Source organism: Hoplias malabaricus, chromosome 10 (genome assembly GCF_029633855.1).
Source record: "Hoplias malabaricus isolate fHopMal1 chromosome 10, fHopMal1.hap1, whole genome shotgun sequence".
Classification (NCBI taxonomy): domain Eukaryota; kingdom Metazoa; phylum Chordata; class Actinopteri; order Characiformes; family Erythrinidae; genus Hoplias; species Hoplias malabaricus.
In genome coordinates this window covers 34,575,348-34,596,040 of record NC_089809.1, presented here as the reverse complement: position 1 = coordinate 34,596,040, position 20,693 = coordinate 34,575,348, and the positions used below count along the sequence as shown (strand labels likewise).

The 20,693-nt window shown below is 40.0% G+C and overlaps 1 protein-coding gene across 1 annotated transcript in view; it reads left to right on the top strand.

Moving 5' to 3' along the window:
- LOC136708044 (uncharacterized) overlaps positions 1-12,711 on the top strand; it is a 35,287-nt gene extending 22,576 nt beyond the window's left edge. Inside the window, exons 39-75 of the mRNA XM_066682306.1 lie at positions 176-384; positions 630-773; positions 870-1,026; positions 1,252-1,279; positions 1,378-1,480; positions 1,548-1,664; positions 1,764-1,827; positions 1,919-2,017; positions 2,107-2,210; positions 2,398-2,536; positions 2,672-2,790; positions 2,883-3,032; positions 3,126-3,296; positions 3,407-3,763; positions 3,826-3,876; positions 4,129-4,334; positions 4,606-4,729; positions 4,847-4,983; positions 5,090-5,345; positions 5,436-5,678; positions 5,758-5,934; positions 6,016-6,161; positions 6,249-6,339; positions 6,466-6,855; positions 7,301-7,427; positions 7,509-7,627; positions 7,720-7,916; positions 8,036-8,219; positions 8,474-8,639; positions 10,033-10,157; positions 10,281-10,589; positions 10,690-10,893; positions 10,982-11,278; positions 11,378-11,482; positions 11,899-11,994; positions 12,114-12,248; positions 12,599-12,711. Of these exons, the coding sequence (XP_066538403.1) occupies positions 176-384; positions 630-773; positions 870-1,026; positions 1,252-1,279; positions 1,378-1,480; positions 1,548-1,664; positions 1,764-1,827; positions 1,919-2,017; positions 2,107-2,210; positions 2,398-2,536; positions 2,672-2,790; positions 2,883-3,032; positions 3,126-3,296; positions 3,407-3,763; positions 3,826-3,876; positions 4,129-4,334; positions 4,606-4,729; positions 4,847-4,983; positions 5,090-5,345; positions 5,436-5,678; positions 5,758-5,934; positions 6,016-6,161; positions 6,249-6,339; positions 6,466-6,855; positions 7,301-7,427; positions 7,509-7,627; positions 7,720-7,916; positions 8,036-8,219; positions 8,474-8,639; positions 10,033-10,157; positions 10,281-10,589; positions 10,690-10,893; positions 10,982-11,278; positions 11,378-11,482; positions 11,899-11,994; positions 12,114-12,248; positions 12,599-12,619 (5,867 nt within the window). The 3' untranslated portion in view covers positions 12,620-12,711. The remainder of the gene's footprint in view (positions 1-175; positions 385-629; positions 774-869; positions 1,027-1,251; positions 1,280-1,377; positions 1,481-1,547; positions 1,665-1,763; positions 1,828-1,918; positions 2,018-2,106; positions 2,211-2,397; positions 2,537-2,671; positions 2,791-2,882; positions 3,033-3,125; positions 3,297-3,406; positions 3,764-3,825; positions 3,877-4,128; positions 4,335-4,605; positions 4,730-4,846; positions 4,984-5,089; positions 5,346-5,435; positions 5,679-5,757; positions 5,935-6,015; positions 6,162-6,248; positions 6,340-6,465; positions 6,856-7,300; positions 7,428-7,508; positions 7,628-7,719; positions 7,917-8,035; positions 8,220-8,473; positions 8,640-10,032; positions 10,158-10,280; positions 10,590-10,689; positions 10,894-10,981; positions 11,279-11,377; positions 11,483-11,898; positions 11,995-12,113; positions 12,249-12,598) is intronic.
- The last annotated feature ends 7,982 nt before the right edge of the window (positions 12,712-20,693 follow it).

Sequence of the window (20,693 nt, the reverse complement as noted above, 5' to 3'; positions counted from 1 at the left end):
TAATAATAATAATAAAAAAGGATTAAAAAGCAAGAATAAAAATCTTCTGTAGGATTATATTACAACTGGCTGACTCCTATTACCTCAGTCCAGCCTCAGTGTAGGTGAAACAAAATTACGGGAAGGATTTTTACTTTTTCCTCTGACAGCACTGAACGGTTGTTCTTGGTCTCAGGGTGCAAAATGGGAGATGCAGCAATGGCGGAGTTTGGGCCAGCAGCCCCATACCTGAGGAAGTCGGATAAGGAACGTCTAGAAGCCCAAACTCGCCCCTTTGACATGAAGAAAGAATGCTTTGTTCCTGATCCAGAGGAGGAGTTTATCAAAGCATCTATCGTCAGTCGTGATGGTGACAAAGTCACTTGTGATACTTCTAAGGGAAAGGTACGAAAAACAAACCCTTCTACAGTGTATGACTGATATCTAATCGCAGTTATATTAATAATTCCTGAATGCAAAGAGGATATAATGTTCAGAAAACTGAATACAGGTGTATAATGTGATCAGAAATATTCTTAACATTATTGATATAATATTTTTTTTTTATGGCCACTAACTACATAAGAATTCAAGGTGATGATTGTTTGATGTTATTTATACGTACTAAATGTAACATTTTTTATATATAGTCTGTGACTGTCAAGGAGGTCGATGTCCACCCTCAGAACCCGCCAAAATTTGATAAAATTGAGGACATGGCGATGTTCACCTTCCTGCACGAGCCTGCTGTGCTGTTTAACCTCAAAGAGCGTTACGCAGCCTGGATGATCTACGTGAGTTAGATCTCTGTATAGTGTGTGTGTATGTATTATATGTGTGTGTGTGTGTGTGTAAAAACAGTGAACCTAGATTACTCTCTCTGTTTATAGACCTACTCCGGCCTCTTCTGTGTAACTGTCAACCCCTACAAGTGGTTGCCAGTCTACAACCAAGAAGTTGTCCTTGCCTACAGGGGCAAGAAGAGGAGTGAAGCTCCTCCCCACATCTTCTCCATCTCTGACAATGCCTACCAGTACATGCTTGCAGGTAATTTACACATTTACTGAAGCAAAAATAAACAGTCTGAGATCTCAAAAAAGCATAAAGTGAAGCACAAAACTCATGAGGCTGGTTGATATGTTTATATTGCTGGTAAACCATGTTGTCCTCACAAAAGTTTTTATATTTCTATTTTACAAAAAAACCACAGTATGTAATGGTTGTGGGACTATTCACTGAATTATTAAAATAACACATTATCTTTTATTTCAGATAGAGAAAATCAGTCTATTCTCATCACGTAAGTTGGCATTCTTTACAGTAAGCTACGGTTATAATTTTCCTTTAAATACTTTGTGAAACACCATAATTTTTCATAAAACTTTTCTCCATACGTAGTGGAGAATCCGGTGCTGGGAAAACTGTGAACACCAAGAGGGTCATTCAGTACTTTGCCAGCATTGCTGCTGGTACTAAGAAAGAAACTACCAGTGAAAAGAAGGTTAGGCAGACCATAACTTTACATGGCTTCATTGACCAATGCATGGATAAATACTTTCCATACCAAGACTTCCTTCTTGCTGTTTATCCAGGGTACTCTGGAGGATCAAATCATTCAGTGTAACCCAGCTTTGGAGGCTTTTGGAAATGCCAAGACCATCAGAAACGATAACTCCTCTCGCTTTGTGAGTGGCTTCCTTTGATTGATTTCAATAATATTTTCTTTTTTGAAAGCACCTATGAGTATTATTTTACAATATTCTCTATATATAATGACCTAACAGGGCAAGTTCATCCGAATCCATTTTGGTGCCACTGGAAAGCTGGCCTCTGCTGATATTGAGACTTGTAAGCATTCTTTCAGAGAAAAACATATTCTGTAAATCGTTTATATTCTAAAGTGATTTTGGTGACCGGCTTTCTCGATTTTGTTAAACAGATCTTTTGGAGAAGTCCCGTGTCACTTTCCAGCTTAAAGCTGAGAGAGACTACCACATCTTCTACCAGATCCTGTCTCAGAAGAAACCCGAGCTGCTGGGTCAGAAATATCTACAATAATGAATTTAATGCGTACATTTTCAAGAAGTATACATAATAAAACATGTGTATTTCTTTTCCATATCACAGAAATGCTGCTCATTACTGCTAACCCCTATGACTACGCCTTCATCTCCCAAGGAGAGACTCAAGTGGCCTCTATTAATGATGCTGAAGAGCTGATGGCCACTGACGTGTGTATCAAACCAATCAATGTTTCTACATTTTTATTTGTATGACAAAGGTTTGGGATGTGTTCCAAAACACTGTAAGAACAATAGTATCCATGGCTTAGTACATTTGAAAACTATTCTCTTATTAATCATTTTTGAAGATTTCCACACCTTAGATATAACAGAGAAACTGTGTTTACTGCTCTAGGAAGCTTTTGATGTGCTGGGCTTTACTCAAGAGGAGAAGAACAGCATCTACAAGCTGATTGGAGCCATCATGCACTATGGCAACATGAAGTTTAAGCAGAAGCAGAGAGAGGAGCAGGCTGAGGCTGATGGCACTGAGGGTTAGTGTGCATTAAAGAAGTAATTTCATTTACAAAAGACTTGGCTGAATGATAAGATTTATGTTCCCTATCTTCACATGAGCACTTCCTTTGCTGTCGAGGAGCAGTTACTCAGTACTGATTTTCTTACTCCAGATGCTGACAAATCAGCTTATCTGATGGGTCTGAACTCTGCTGACCTCATCAAGTCTCTGTGTCACCCAAGAGTCAAAGTAGGGAATGAGTGGGTCACCAAGGGACAGAATGTCCAACAGGTAAAATATATTGTATAAAATAAAATACCTAAATACAAAATATGAATAGTCTACTGTAACATATTAACCTATGTATGACTTTTATCTACCAGGTCTATTATGCTGTTGGTGCTCTGTCAAAAGCAGTGTATGAGAAGATGTTCCTTTGGATGGTTGTGAGAATTAACCAGTCACTGGACACTAAGCAGCCCCGCCAGTACTTCATTGGTGTACTGGACATTGCTGGCTTTGAAATCTTTGATGTAAGTCATATTTATTTCATAATTACTTTCATACTAATCGTGTAAAATATCCTGTAAATCACCCGTGTCTATGATTCAACATTTCTCCATTAGTTTAACACCTTTGAGCAGCTGTGCATCAACTTCACTAATGAGAAGTTGCAGCAGTTCTTCAACCACCACATGTTTGTGCTGGAGCAAGAAGAGTATAAAAAGGAGGGGATTGAATGGGAGTTCATTGACTTTGGCATGGACCTGCAGGCCTGCATTGATCTCATTGAAAAGGTGAAGTCCAATTTAACAATGAAAGATAAGATGTTTTTGATAAGACCTTGTTTTGACAGTGTGACCCTTTAGATGTAAAAACTAAGGTCACTTTATTCTATTCTCCGTAGCCCATGGGTATCATGTCCATCCTTGAAGAGGAGTGCATGTTCCCCAAGGCCAGTGATGCCACCTTCAAAGCTAAGCTCTATGACAACCACTTGGGGAAATCTGCTAACTTCCAGAAGCCCAGGATTGTGAAGGGTAAAGCAGAGGCTCATTTCTCACTCGTTCACTACGCTGGCACCGTTGACTACAACATCAACAACTGGCTGGTGAAGAACAAGGATCCTCTGAATGAAACTGTTGTGGGGTTGTATCAGAAGTCCACCATGAAATTGCTGTCTACTCTGTTTGCAAATTATGCTGGAGCAGATTTAGGTGTGTGCACTGAAAAAGGACTGGTTTGCAATATTTCGGAACAAATTGTACTGACATGTATTTAATTTTCATGCACTGGATCTTGACAGATCAAGGCGGAAAAGGCAAGGAAAAGAAGAAAAAGGGCTCTTCTTTCCAGACCGTGTCTGCACTTCACAGGGTGAGATGAAGAAAGTGTCTGTATAAACATTACAAATGACATTAGTGACAATAAGAAGTAGTGTTTGCATGCCACCTTCACACTTGCTGTAGTATGAAGTTTTAAAACACTAAAAGATCTGATACACACTGAGGTCTTCTCTTTACTCTGCCAGCAATAGGAAATTTAGCTCCCATGTTTTAATTTTATGTAAGTATTAATTTATGCAGCAAGTTATAAAAACACATTGTCCTGTATATACTTTATTTTTAGGAGAATCTAAACAAGCTGATGACCAACCTGAGATCAACTCACCCCCACTTTGTGCGCTGCATCATCCCCAATGAGACCAAGACCCCCGGGGCCATGGAGAATCCTCTTGTCATGCACCAGCTGCGCTGTAACGGTGTGCTGGAAGGAATCAGAATCTGCAGAAAAGGATTCCCCAACAGGATCCTGTATGGTGACTTCAAACAGAGGTATATTTAGGTTATTCTTTTGTTCAATACAAATAACGCACACAATCTCCAAAAAGAGAACGCTAAAGAAGCTGGTCACTGAAGTGGCAATTCAGCTGTTTGCACAGTGTCAACTCTATATTGGCATCAACTGTCAGCTCAACATCTCAACAGCAGGTTGCAGCAGAAATCGTGCAGAGCAGGATATGATGCGGGAACCTGAACCTGAAACTACACTGAATTTTTAAGACAATGTCAACAGTGCTTACTTGTAATATTTGATATATTTCAGGTATCGCATCTTGAATCCTTCAGCCATCCCAGAGGGGCAGTTTATTGACAGCAGGAAGGGAGCAGAAAAACTGCTGGGTTCCCTTGACATAGATCACAATCAGTACAAGTTTGGTCACACCAAGGTACTAATGAAGAGGGAGTGACATCTGCATAAATCTGTTTGAGCTTTTGTTCTTAGCTTTGTTTGATAATAATAAAGGCAAAAACTATAGTTCTTTTCTTTGACCTAAACCCTAAAGGTGTTCTTCAAAGCTGGACTCCTGGGCACTCTTGAAGAGATGAGAGATGACCGCCTTGCTCTCATCATCACTAGTATTCAGGCCCGGTCTCGTGGTCTTCTCTCAAGAATTGAGTTCCAGAAGATTGTGGAGCGCAGGTAATGTGTTGTTTAGACCGTTTGCCTCATAACTATTAGCTATTAAATAATTCTAAAAATATTATTAGTATTATTAGGCTATCGGTATTTCTGTGTGATATTTCAGAGATGCCTTGCTGGTCATCCAGTGGAATGTCCGTGCTTTCATGGGTGTCAAGAACTGGCCCTGGATGAAGCTGTACTTCAAGATCAAGCCACTTCTAAGGTCTGCTGAGGCTGAGAAGGAGATGGCCAACATGAAGGAGGAATTCTTGAAGCTAAAAGAAGCCTACGCCAAATCTGAAGCACGCAGAAAAGAGCTTGAAGAGAAAATGGTCTCACTGCTCCAAGAGAAAAACGACCTGCAACTCCAAGTCCAAGCTGTGAGCTTACAATTATTACTGTCATATCTAACAGGATACGTGTACAGATATCAAACTGAACATGCTAATGTATGGTGTATACTTTAACAGGAGCAAGACAATCTTTGTGACGCTGAGGAACGCTGTGAAGGTCTGATCAAAAACAAGATTCAGCTTGAAGCAAAATGCAAAGAGCTGACTGAGAGACTGGAGGATGAAGAGGAGATGAATGCTGAGCTAACTGCTAAGAAGAGAAAACTTGAGGATGAATGCTCTGAGCTTAAGAAGGACATCGATGATCTTGAGCTCACCTTGGCCAAAGTAGAGAAGGAGAAACATGCCACTGAGAATAAGGTCTGCATTACTGTCCTAACCACCATGTTTATTAAACATGGGTCCTGTTATAAATATCTAATTCAGTATCTATTCCCAGGTTAAAAACCTGACAGAAGAGATGGCAGCACTAGATGAAATCATTGCTAAGCTGACTAAGGAGAAGAAGGCTCTCCAAGAGGCACATCAGCAAACATTAGATGACCTCCAGAGTGAGGAGGACAAAGTTAACACTCTGACTAAAGCCAAAGCCAAGTTGGAACAGCAAGTTGATGATGTCAGTGACTGGTTAATCAACTAATATTCTTTTTAAAATTGCAGAACCACGGATGGTTTCATTTCATTGTTTCTTTTACAGCTTGAAGGATCCCTGGAACAGGAAAAGAAGCTCCGCATGGACCTTGAAAGGGTCAAAAGGAAGCTGGAAGGGGATTTAAAACTGACCCTAGAGAATGTCATGGACCTGGAAAATGACAAGCAACAGCTGGAGGAGAGACTGAAAAAGTATATATTTTACAAATAAAATGCAAGTATCCAGTAATAACCATAAATATAAAAAAAATCTATAATGCATTTTCATTTAAAAAATAGGAAAGATTTTGAAATCAACCAACTCAACAGCAGGATTGAGGATGAGCAAGCAATGGGAATCCAACTTCAGAAAAAACTGAAGGAGTTACAGGTGAGTTTGAGACATCTTTAATTATTTTTACACGTGTGCAATAATTAATATGTTACATATATTTTAGGTCGGCATTCAAATTTAAAAGCAACTTTTGTTCAAGTTTTTATTTGACATTACTTCTAGGCCCGTATTGAGGAGCTTGAGGAAGAGCTGGAGGCTGAAAGAGCTGCCCGAGCCAAGGTTGAGAAGCAGAGGGCAGACCTGGCCAGAGAGCTGGAAGAGATCAGCGAGAGGCTGGAGGAAGCTGGTGGTGCCACTGCTGCCCAGATTGAAATGAACAAGAAGAGAGAGGCAGAGTTCCAGAAACTGCGCAGAGACCTCGAAGAGGCCACTCTGCAACACGAGGCCACTGCTGCTACACTGAGGAAAAAAAATGCAGACAGTGTAGCAGACCTGGGAGAACAGATTGACAACCTTCAGCGTGTGAAGCAAAAGCTTGAGAAGGAGAAGAGCGAACTTAGACTGGAGTTGGATGATGTATCTTCCAACATGGAGCATATAGTGAAGTCAAAAGTATGTACTTTGCCATTTTATTTTCATACAACCTTGTTCTAGTCTTTACAGTTGAATTCCATCCATCCATCCATTATCTGTAACCGCTTATCCAATCTAGGGTCGCGGGTGGTCCAGAGACCACCTGGAATCATCGGGCGGAAGGCGGGAATACACCCAGGAGGGGACGCCAGTCCTTCACAGGGCAACACAGACACACACACTCACTCACACACACCTACGGACACTTTCGAGTCGCCAATCCACCTGCAACGTGTGTTTTTGCACCCGGAGGAAACCCACGCGGACACGGGGAGAACACACCAACTCCTCACAGACAGTCACCCGGAGCGGGAATCGAACCCACAACCTCCAGGCCCCTGGAGCTGTGTGACTGCGACACTACCTGCTGCGCCACCGTGCCGCCCTTTACAGTTGAATTAATATTTTTAACTCTCTGCCACAGACAAACCTGGAAAAAATGTGCAGGACCCTGGAGGACCAGATGAGTGAGTACAGGACTAAATATGAGGAAGGACAGCGCACCATCAACGACTTCAGCATGCAAAAAGCTAAACTCCAAACTGAGAATGGTAAGCACTAAGATACGGTAAATACGGTGATGTAAGACTCTAGCACAAACAGAAATACTAATGGCAACAATCTGTTTTAAGGTGAACTTTCAAGACAGATGGAAGAAAAGGATTCTTTGGTCTCTCAGCTTACCAGAGGCAAACAGTCTTATACTCAACAGATTGAGGATCTCAAGAGGCAACTTGAAGAAGAAGTGAAGGTATTTCTAGCAACTGTGCTTTCAAGCTGTTTACCATGGTAAGAGACAGCATGACTATGTGCAGTAAAAAAGATGTTTTCTCTCTCTTTCAGGCTAAGAATGCCCTGGCTCATGCAGTGCAGTCAGCTCGCCATGATGCTGACTTGTTGAGAGAGCAGTTTGAGGAGGAGCAGGAGGCCAAGGGTGAGCTGCAGCGCAGTCTCTCCAAGGCCAACACTGAGGTGGCTCAGTGGAGGACCAAGTATGAAACTGACGCCATCCAGAGAACAGAGGAGCTGGAGGATGCAAAGTAAGAAACCAGCAATCCATTTACTTTACTGATACCTTAGGATTTCTTAAATGAAAAAGATTTAACAATGTACATTTAAAAAACAAACTAAATGAATGCAACATTGCCGTGCCTTTCAGGAAGAAACTTGCTCAGCGTCTGCAAGATGCAGAGGAAGCTGTGGAAGCTGTCAATGCCAAATGCTCCTCTCTGGAGAAGACCAAGCACAGACTCCAGAATGAGATTGAAGATCTTATGGTTGATGTGGAACGATCCAATGCTGCTGCAGCTGCTCTGGACAAGAAGCAAAGAAACTTTGACAAGGTGATAATGAAATATATATATAAAGGACATTCCAAAGAGAACTGTACCCTGTTGGCTCATGCCAGTTACTGAGACAAAGGTCTCCCTCTTGTGGTGGTCATGCATTACCTCAACAGAGCCTGTAAAGGGTCTGTAAAACCCATAAATGTCACACGGTAAATGAATAAAACTGTACACTGCTTGTATCCACTAACTACTAACTAAATTTGTACTCTACATCCGAGTACTACTTTTAAATCTTCTGTATCATACAGATCCTTGCTGAATGGAAGCAAAAATATGAAGAGTCTCAGACTGAGTTGGAGAGTGCTCAAAAGGAGGCTAGGTCTCTAAGCACTGAGCTGTTTAAACTGAAGAACTCCTATGAAGAGTCACTGGATCATCTAGAGACCATGAAAAGGGAGAACAAGAACCTCCAAGGTAGCTATGTTTGTTACATTAGGGTGACCATATTTGAGTTTTCAAAAAAAACAGGACACATGGGGCAGGTTGGCTTAACCATGCAAATATGCTGCTTAAATTTAATACATAAACAGATACTCTTTAACAAGATAAATAACAAATGACTTTTGGACATATTCCTTTCCATTCAACATTCGGCCCCAAGCAAAAATAACAAAATTATATTTTTGTCATTTCTTGGCAGTTTATTATCATTGAAAGCCTGTTACTCTCTGTTCATACCAAACTTCAAAACTGAAGCCCTGTATTAAAGCGACTTGTTTACACCAGAAAACTCAGAATTATGACAGAAACTGAGGAGTTTACCTTTTAACTGTGTTTTTTAAACGTTACTAAAATCAAGCACCACATTTTATCAAACAGACGTAACACAGACTTGATAAATGATCGCTGGGATCCAGACATTAGCGATATGTTAAAATACTTCGCATATATTTCATATTTTTTAAGGTCTGTCTGATAAAACGTGCTGTATGTGAGAGCTTTAATTCAGTCTCTCCCCTGTTCCGGATTTAATGAGCGAATGGCCTGTTTTCTTCTAAAGTTAACGTTAAACAGAAAAACTGCGCGGGTGTAACTTGATAAACTCGTCAGAGAGTCAGTAACGGTCAGGTGTGTCCTTGTATTTGTGTCGTTATGGGGACAGAAGTGACGACTTTGTTTTTTTTTAATATAGAGCAGAAAGTGAAAGGCTCGTGTGACACAGAAACGTTTCCAAATACGAAGAAGAGACTTTGATAAATTACATAAATTACCTTTACAACTTTCAGCGCATTTCTTTTCGAGGCTCCAGTAAAACTGTAATGTGAAGCGGAGCTCGACTGAAAGTGAAGTAAACACAAGAAGGTGCGCGCGGCGAAGTGTGTCCCATTTCTGCTCTGAGCTCCGACCCCTTGAACACTTGATCCCTGCGCGCCCATTTTCCTCACCTACAACAACGTCATCAAAGTGCACACTGTAAGAAAGGGATTAGGGTTTATCGTAAGAATTGGAACGGGGGGGAAACTGTGGACGGCATATTTCTGAGAAGTGAAGGATATTGCTGTAAATATATAATAATAACTATCATAGACAGGATAAGATGTAAAATATCCTATTTCAATCCATTAGAGCTTCACACAGGGCCCACTCTCTTTCTACCTGCAATCACAACCCACAAGATTCCTGTAATCTTTGGCTATTTAAATTCTAGCTCAAACTAATAGGGCTGCTGTGGCCATTTATGATCCAATCAGGAACCAGCTACACCTAACAGCGAAGCTTACTCACTGGGTCCAGCCCTTTTGTACCCAACTCAGCCCCTGCATCACTAACATTATAACATGAAATAACTTTACTTTTTGTCTAACAGAGGAAATTTCTGACCTCACTGAGCAAATTGGAGAGACTGGAAAGAGCATTCATGAGCTGGAGAAGATCCGTAAACAGCTGGAACAGGAAAAGGCAGAAATTCAGTCAGCTCTGGAAGAGGCTGAGGTACCTTATACAGATATAAGCATCATCCACATAAATTATATTTGAATTCCATCTAGAATAATAATAATAAAAAATCTTAATTTCTAAATATATTATATTGCATAACTCTATTTAATCAAACAGGCCTCCTTAGAGCATGAAGAAGGAAAGATCTTGCGGGCGCAGCTGGAGTTCAGCCAGGTGAAGGCTGAAATTGAGCGTAAACTGGCTGAGAAAGATGAGGAGATGGAGCAGTCCAAGAGGAACCATCAGAGAGTGGTGGACACCCTGCAAAGCTCTTTAGAGGCAGAGACACGCAGCAGGAATGAAGCCCTCAGGATAAAGAAGAAGATGGAGGGAGACCTCAATGAAATGGAGATCCAACTCAGTCAGGCTAACAGACAGGCTTCAGAGGCACAGAAGCAACTCAAGGCTCTCCACGGACATATGAAGGTAAGCTCTGAAAAAACATAATATGCTGAGAAACAGAACTGCTGAAATGTAATTACAAATTGTGCAGTTTTACAACTACATGTTGTGTTTTAACTTCTAGGATGCCCAGCTGCAGCTGGACGATGCTCTCCGAGCAAATGATGATCTCAAAGAGAACATTGCCATTGTGGAGAGACGGAACAATCTGCTGCAGGCTGAACTGGATGAACTGAGATCACTAGTGGAGCAGACTGAGAGAGGACGCAAACTGGCTGAGCAGGAACTGCTGGACGTCAGTGAGAGAGTTCAGCTCTTACACTCCCAGGTAATGTGTGAATTTAAGCTGTTGATGTAATGAAATGAATTCTAAATGCACACATTCAGTTTTTAGACACAAACCCTTTCTCATATAGAACACCAGTCTGCTGAACCAGAAGAAGAAGCTGGAGGGAGACACAGCTCAGCTTCAGACTGAGGTGGAGGAGGCTGTCCAGGAATGCAGGAATGCTGAGGAGAAAGCCAAAAAAGCTATCACAGATGCTGCCATGATGGCAGAGGAGCTGAAGAAGGAGCAGGACACCAGCGCTCACCTGGAGCGGATGAAGAAGAACATGGAGCAGACCATCAAGGACCTGCAGCACCGTCTGGATGAAGCTGAACAAATCGCTATGAAGGGAGGCAAGAAACAAGTCCAGAAGCTGGAGGCCAGGGTGAGTAATTTAAATACACAAACATTTTAGAATGACTTAAACATACATAAACCTAGAGTATTATTATAGATTTGGCTTCACCTATTTTTTTTATTGCAGGTGAAAGAGTTGGAAAATGAGGTGGAGATCGAACAAAGAAAGGCCAGTGATTCTGTGAAAGGCATTCGTAAATATGAGAGACGCATCAAGGAGCTAACTTATCAGGTATTACAAACAAACAAACTAATTACATTTTAAATAAAACCAGTTAGGGCCCTAAAACAGAGGCAAATTATTAAAGATTTTAAAATGATACGCTCAGTATTATCCACAACAACCCAAACAAATATGTGTACAATGTTACAATATCTGACATGATTTATATACACCTAAAATAGCCTGCGCTATAACAGACCACATAGATGACTGATGTGTACAGGATGTATATTAAATTTACATTTAATTAGGTAATTTAATTAGCCATTAAATATGAAGCAAAACAAACCAAAAACCAAGCCTTCTTCAGCAGGACTGGACTCAACAGCCCAGCAGTATCCAGCTGCAGTAGAAAAAACATAATCTCCTCTGTGAAGCTGCTCTGTATCTTATCAATATCATTATTTTTCACTTGTTTTTCTCAGACTGAGGAGGATCGTAAGAATCTGGCCCGTCTTCAGGACCTGGTCGACAAACTGCAGCTGAAAGTGAAGTCCTATAAAAGATCTACAGAGGAAGCTGTAAGTAATCATCGAAAGACTCAATACGTTTCATTACTAAGACTTAGTCATTTTAAGACTACAGATGTATGGCCTCTCCCCTTTTCTCTCAATCTAAATATGCACTCTTTGTAATACAGGAGGAACAGGCCAATTCCAACTTGACCAAGTTCCGTAAGCTGCAGCATGAGCTGGAAGAGGCGGAGGAGAGGGCTGATATTGCTGAGTCTCAAGTCAACAAGCTGAGAGCAAAAAGTCGTGATATAGGCCCCAAGGTGAGTGAGTGGAAGAGGAATTCCATTCCAGAAGCTAGGGAATGGCAGCAGTTATTCAATGAAGCATCCCAATATACTTATTGCTATATAAGTGCATTCTAATATAATAAATTAGAATAATATAATAAAGGATAAATATATTCTTTCTTATATTTTAAGCAGTTTTGTAGCCCTACTTTACTACAAGAGGTAATACGTACATAAAAATGACAAATTGAACCTACTTCCATACTTTTAAATCAATAACAAGACTTCCTTTAATTAATAATGTCATACTACTAACTAGTTATTGAAATAAATGATGTATGCACAATACTTACATCATCTTTTTTCCTCTTCCCATCTTCCAGAAAGGACATGATGAAGAGTAAAGCTCTCACTTGAACCTCTCTCAAAGCCTGTATTCTGTGACTCTCCATGAGTTGTTCACCTGTAGCTGGATAGAATAAAGTTATCATGCAAGTCAACTTTGTCTTAGTATTTGCATTGTCAGTGTGACACAATCATTCAACTATCCGCTTCACCCTAAAGAGCAGAGAATAAAAGTGTGTGGTCTCATTCAGGTCCCAGCAGTGACAACATATTCAATCACTTAGTATTTACTAATGCATTTTATCACATCATCATCCAGAATATAAATACTGACAACAGCAAACAAAAAACAGTGTGTTAGAACAGCCTTGCCTTTATATGTGTATTTATATGTAAAAATCTATAGAAGCACACATTTATTTTAATTTTATAGCACACACACAATGTTTGTCATACAAATATTTTTAGAATTACTTAATTCATGCCTTTATCTCACGAACCATCCATGTGAAAATACAAGATGTGTTGAATCACACAGTACAAACTGAACCGAAGCTGCACCTGACTTAAATATAAACTAAAAACAAAATTGGACCATTACCATGGCCCCTGGCACCAAGGGTTTGTGGCTAAAGCCTTGCTCTGTCACATTCCAGATCATTAAGTGCAGCTGCATTAGAGATATCTCAAAGTTCACACTCACGCTCACATAGGTATCCGCAGGAAGAGCTGGTGGAAGCTACAGGGGACCAGAGATGCTTGGGCTTCTTCGCGTGTGCTGTTGCCACAAAGACCGTGATATGAATTATGCAGAAAAGGAGATGATAATGTTGAATGTTTTAATCCTGACTGTAAATTAATCTAAGACTCTGGCACTGTCTTGTTTAAAACATATAATTTATTTACAGTGCTTTGTTAAAATCAATTTGTCAGAAATCAAAGCATTTATTAATGGAAAAATGGTCTTTGATGAATAGCACAGCAACACCCCCTTGTGGAGGAGTCCCTAATTACAAACCATGAGATTGTCAGCATGCATGCGATTGGGTATGTGAAAGTGTAAGTGTGTGTATAAGGGTGTGAGTGTGTAATGTGAAGGTATGGATGTCTATGTGAGGGTATCAGTGTGTGTGTGTGTGTGTGTGTGTCTGCGTGTGTGTGTATGAGGGTGTGAGTGTGTGTGTCAGAGTGTGTATGTGAAAGTGTAAGTGTGTGTATGAGGGTTTGTGTGTGTGTAATGTGAAGGTATGGATGTGTATGTGAGGGTATCTGTGTGTGTGTGTGTGTGAAAGTGTAAGTGTGTGAGTGTGTGAGTGTGAAGGTATGGATGTCTGTGTGAGAGTGTGTGAGTGTATGAGTGTGTGAGTGTGTAATGTGTATGTATGGATGTCTATTTGAGTGTATCAGTGTGTGTGTGTGGGTGCGTGTGTATGTAAAAGTGTAAGTGTATGAGGGTGTGTGTGTGAAGGTATGGATGTCTGTGTGAGTGTATGAGTGTTTATGTGAAAGTGTTCCTAGGTTCCAAAGGTCTTTTTAAAGTAAGTCTGAAGTGTTACACTCTTCAAAATAACCACGTGTCAAAAGTTTCTTTGAGCAGTGACACAGAAGAACCACTTTTGGTTTCATTTAGAACCATTTGCTATTTATGTTTAAATCTGTAAGAACCCTTAGATCGAGTGATGGATTTTAAACATTTAAAACATTCTATTAAACAAACACAGTTATTAATGGAACCAGAAGTGGTTCTTCTATGACGTTGATCAAAGAAACCTTTTGTAGCACCTTTATTTTAAGAGCATACCTCACAGATCAAAAATGCTCTGTTGACCTTGATGAGGTTTTCCAAAGAATGAATCAAGAGTGTGCTACACAGCGACTGAGACGACAGTTCACCAGTAAGTGGTCCATCCATGTTTAAGCTTGTGCTACCTTAGTCAGTGGCTGGGCAGAATAACCAGCATTTTATCTACCTGCTATGAACAAACTGTTTAACACCGATGTCTTATCACCACCATTATCTTACAAAAAAGACCAAAGTAAGAATTGTTAATATCAACAACAATAATGATAATAATCAAATAATAATAAAATAATCAGAAAACAGAAACGATTTTTGTCAAAGTTAATTATTCAATAAAATAATTAGAATATTCAATTAGAGTATTCAAATTTCAATTAGAAATATTGGAAAATGTTAGTGTTCTGATTTGATGATGAATAGCTGTGTGGAAATGTTCAAATATAAAAAAGAATCCACATTAAAAGGTGTTATATAAGGTTTTGTTCTGTGAAAACATATTTGACTGTAGAACTGTAACGTTTTGAATCGTATATTAAACCATGCATATGTCTTACCATATCTGGTTAAGCACAATGTTCTACCACCTGTGTGGCTGCGTGAGGGAGAGAGGGAGAGATGGAGAGGGAGAGAGAGAGCATGCGATAGTGATACGGATGAAAGAATGTTCATTCATCATCAGCTTCAAGATTCAGACAATCGTTTACTAAATCACATGCACATAATTAACCATCCATACTCACTGAAGGAAACTTATATTCATGAACATAAATAGAAAAACATCATAAACTTACCGTTTTCACTTTAAATTCTGTCAGGATCGGAAAGTCTGCTGGAACAACTCATTACAGTGACCGCAGGGGTGTGAAAGGAAGTGCCCAGTGTGCTGCTTCCAGCACTCTAGTGTTGATTAAAGGAGGAGCTGGCAGGAAACAGCTGAGTAAGAGGAGGAGGAGGTGTCTCAAGTTTCAATTAAGAAAGCACAAAGCTGCAACCTTCAGTCACTCATACAGTAATTATACTGTGATCAGCTTTCAGAGTTCCATAGTAGAAATTGATCTGTATGCAATATATACTACGCACTACATATACTGTTTTTAATGAAAGGGCTTGTAGTTATTGTAAAGTCATCACGGTTGCCACTGATCATTTAATACATTAAGAACATCACTTTTCTACAGTGTTATAGTTATAGGTTATAGTACATCTTTTCCATACACACACACACATATACACACCTATGTATATGTGTACAACTAAAATAAATATTTAAATTGAGATTTCTTTTCATGTCTTACATTTAGTAGAGAGATATCTGCTCTGATGGTTGCCCTAGTCTTCATCGAGACATTACTGTGCTTACACACACCTTCAGTAAGCCTTGTAACCAAAGTAGCCTGCAGGGTCCAGAAAGGGTGTCAGACTTTGCAAGGTGCTATGATATATGTGAGCACTTCACGAAGGGACCACCTGCTGCCACCCAGATCTCCATGCACCGCACCAGTAATAGCTGCTCTTCTCAATCAGACAGAAGAATTTCACAGGGTTATCTTCGTCCCCAAGGACAAAACGAAGGAAACAATGCCGCATAAACAAGTCACTGTGACACCAGCTGAAGGGACAACAGTAGAAAACCAGGTCAACATGAAGCAATAGCCCAAGGACATGCTAAGGACATGCCCATTGTCTTTGTATTGGATAAGCAGCATATTCTTTACCTACAATCCTTTTATTTAATCAGGTCAGGTGCGTGGCTTCATTAAGCTTCTGATGAAAGTTATGTTGTCTAATTTAGTGGACACCGTACTACCGTCTCAACCTTAATCAACATATTTCCTGCCTTTGTTAGTGTTAGATTTGATGTATAAGCTATAATTAATAGTTTTCAAATATGTTTATGGTTATCTTACATCTGTATATGTACATTTGATGTGTAGGGCACATCATGACCCTGATTAGGATGAAGTGCTTACAAAAGTTGAATGAATGAATGAGAAGATTTGCATTCCTGAACAGACACTATAGCTGTTTACCTAACATTATACACAATCAGCTTAGAGAACTATATGCACCATGAATACAAAAACCTGAACTATGAATGCTGTAAATGGAGCAGACATTGTTCTAATTTAATTCTAATTAAAACAAACTGTTATATCTTAGCAAATACACTGAGAACTGAAGTTTCATGATTCGCATTATTACAAACCACATGTACCTACAGCTTTCATGTCAAACTTACCAACAGATTTGAGCAAACAGAACTCTACTTTGTACTTAAGCGTAGAACAGTGTGAGATTTACCCTTACCCTTACGCTCTCAAAGCACTGAGAGAATTACCAGGAGTATGTGCACAATGCTGTAGTTCCTTGCTACAATTCGTGCCGCACAGCTGGGGTTCAGATTTGCTTTACATCCCTGAGGACTCAATCCGGTCACATGTATATAAATGTATTGTACAATAAAGACAGTATACTCCCTTGGCACACTGTTGCTAAGTTACATACGAGACAGTTGACCATTTGTCTAATCAAATGGCAAAGTCAAATACTTAGCGATCTTCATCACACATCAAGGAGCTCAGCAGATATTACACAACGGTGCCAGTTGTGAGGAAAGGTTTAGACTTCTTAAATAATGTGTGCCTTTTAAAAAAAAATAAAGTTCTGTAATATTTCAATGATCTAGATCATGTCCATAAAGAGCAATCAACATTATATCAAAATCAGGTTCCGCTCTAGTTCTCCCTACACTGCAGTCAAGATGAGGAAAAGCAGCTTTGAAACTCATATGACTGTTAGTCATCTTTTAACAGTCCTGTTTCCTCAGAAATGAGGTCCAAAGACAAGGAATGGCCTTAGGAATCCCAGTCAACAGACAAATTTTGGTTTTGCAGGAATAAACAAACTGAGAAATGGAACAGCGGCCACAACTTTTAGACTATTTAATGCTAACTCTCAGTATTCATTCATGAGTTATGTACAAAAGCTGTGTTACAGTTGTTGACTGTGATGCTTTAAATTCACATCTGACTTTGTCTAACAATCTGACAATCTTTGTCTCACATCTGACTTTGTCTAACAGTCGTAACTAGCCAAAAGTTCTTATCAGTACACACGTTAAATCTGGAGAACAGTGCAGTCTGCATGTAAATGATGGTTTTTGTGCCCTCTCTTGAGGATACTCCTCTGATCTCAATGAACAGGACAAGACAAAACTTATCAATAGTAAGGCAGTTCATGTAATACAAAGTGTTACGTTTGCGCACTTTGTATGACACTGAAATTAGTGCCCAAAAGCAGCAGAAGATCATAATCTGACCCTGATAAATTACATAGAACTTATATATGATTATATTAAGATATACAGGAGTTCCTCGGGTTACGTCAGTCCTGAGTACGTGGTTACGACTCATCTCCCATTTACGGTATAAAGCCTTGTTTCGACTTAAGTGATTTTGCGTCGTAAACGTTGTAACCAAACGTCGTGTTGGGTGTGCGCAGCGGGAGAATACACGGTTAAACGGCTCGGGACGGAGGAGGATAGGTGTTAGGATAGGATAAGTGCTTACAGTATGTTATTTACGTACAATATGTACGTATGGCTTACACCAAAAATCCGTTTACGACGCGACGTAGGAATGGATCAACGTCGTAAGTCGAGGACCCACTGTATATATAAAAGAATTCTTAAAAACATAAAAAAAAAATGGCCATTGTCAATTTGAAAGAAAGAGGAAATATAACAGCAGCTGAATTGGTCACTTAGTCAAAATTTTATGTACCCATTAACCAATAGAAATGCTCCAAAATTGCTTGGACACTTGGATTATTTCAAGTAAAGAACGTTTTTTTTGCGTTCCTTTGCACAGTTCCAATTTTGGAGATACTTTTTTTCTCTGTGCTGCATGTATGTAATATTGTCTATTTCTATTACAAAAGGTCAAATTGACAAGTCAACTTGCAGAGTGGAAGGGAGAATGGGGGTTTAAAACATAATTCAGTCAGCTATGGAATGCTAAGACTCACAGATCCACATATGTTCCAACAAATCAAATGTGTTCAAAGCATGCAGAAGCTACTGTATTGGTAACAGTAGCTTAGCCATTGTTCAGTATGTACAAAGGTTTATATGGGTGGCCTCACACCGCTGGGGGTGTTGAGGGTTTGAGGGACCTACACAGCTGAGAATGATCCCTTTAAGTGTCAGTATGGACTTCAGGATGGAATGTTCCACCTACAGCAGCTAATTGAGGAAGCCATAGGCTGTGGGAATGGTGTGGGGGTGTTAGTCCTTAGTAGAGTCTTCAAGAAGTCACAGGACTCTGGCCCTTAATATAATTGTTTTAGCACCTGGTAGTCACCTTCACAGTTCCCTGAATTTAACATCCTGACAGCTTTCTTAACCTCTGACTTGGAGGAGAATGTCTGGCTTTACCAAAGGCTTAGCACTATTTTCCTCTTTCACACTAGTTCATGGTTATTAAGGCTACATCTTTACATCCTCAGCTTCACACGTGGTGCCTTGTAAATTCTCTGAAGCATGTTTGAAAGTGGACATTTTGACAGAGTTAATATCTATATCAATGACCCTATGCCCATTAAGCCCTACTACAGAAATCCCAGCACTATATTTTAACGTATGTTCCTAACATTCAAAACTGCCCACCTTTCACAGAGCTGTTTCCAATCATTACATCCAATTTAACGGTATAGGTCGTTCGGCAGCAAGGTTGATCTTTCTTTCTCTGTTTGATAGTAGAGTTTTTTTTAACACATATTTTTGTTTATATCTAAAACACTACAAGTAAACAGTAAAATGTTACAAACAGAGTAAGTCTAAGCACATAGTTTTACAAACCTTTCCTCAGCTGAGATTTTTGCACATAAAGTTTATTCATTCATTCATTGTCTGTAACCTCTTATCCAGTTCAGTGTCACGGTGGGTCCGGAGCCTACCCGGAATCACTGGGAGCAAGGCAGGAACACACCCTGGAGGGGGCACCAGTCCTTCACAGGGTGAAACACACACACACATTTACTTACACCTATGGACACTTTTGAGTCGTCAATCCACCTACCAGCGAGTGTTTTTGGACCATGGGAGGAAACCGGAGCACCTGGAGGAAACCCACAGGGACACCGCAACCTCCTCACAGACAGTCACCCGGAATGGGACTAGAACCCACAACCTCCAGGTCCCTGGAGCTGTGTGGCTGCGCCACTGTGCCGCACCTAAAGATAGTTTATATGACAAGAAGATTAATTAGAATTAATTAGACACATGTAAGTATGATAAACAATATGTTTGTCAAAAATTGTATATGTTGTATAGTGAGATGTTTAAAACATGTGTTGCTCCAGTTTCCCTCCATTAAACTCATCAGCAATAATAATTAAAAAAAAGTAACATTTTTGAGCATAACCAGGTATTGGATGATAACTGCTAATACCAAGCTGCCAGAGGGAGAGGTCAACTCAAAGTTGACTTAGGAATATCTAGGAGGGAAGAAATTTCTCAAAGTGATTGCTGCAGTGGGAGCACTACCATGCTTGAATTCAGTGAACCCTTAAGAATGGCCCATTCTTTCACAAATGTCTGTGGGCAGTTGTGGCCTAATGGTTAGAGGACCAGGCTTGGTAGCAGAAGGCTGCCGGTTCGTTCCTCAGGACCTGCAGGAACATCCACAGCTAAAGTGCTCTTGAGCAAGGCAATGAACTCACAACTGGCCGCACTTTGGTGTGTGTTCACAGCCCCTAGTGGACTAGTGTGTGCGCCTGTACACCTGTGGCAATGGGACACACACAAACACAGATTACATAAATAATGTATATATAATAGGCAAATTCAAGGTTTAATATAAAGTAATATAAGGCTAGAACATAGAAAATAAGGCAGATAAATAACATCAAAATCAAAATGCATATTGTTTAAAACCATACCATATCAGTGTGACCCAGTCCTCACCAGTAACTGACATAGTGTCAATAACTTTTTCCACTGAAAGCTTAAATGCCTACATCCCATTGGTACATGTAACGATATTACAACTTATCACTCATTTAAAAGGGGATAACAGAAAGTGAAGGACACAACCTGTTCAGTGCATACACTCATCAAATGTCTGCCACTGCCTGCAAAAAATAAACAAGGTCATCTTGGTCCTCTGGCAGGAAGAATGCAGCATTGGTTTGTCAACAGAGGTGTCAAGGGTTAAGCTGTACTATAACACACTGTAACAAGTGGGGAATCAGCCTCAGCTTACTCTGTCACGAAATGTAGGCACAAAATTTTTATTGCCCAATTCATCTCTTACCAGAGAAGCAGGCTGCTT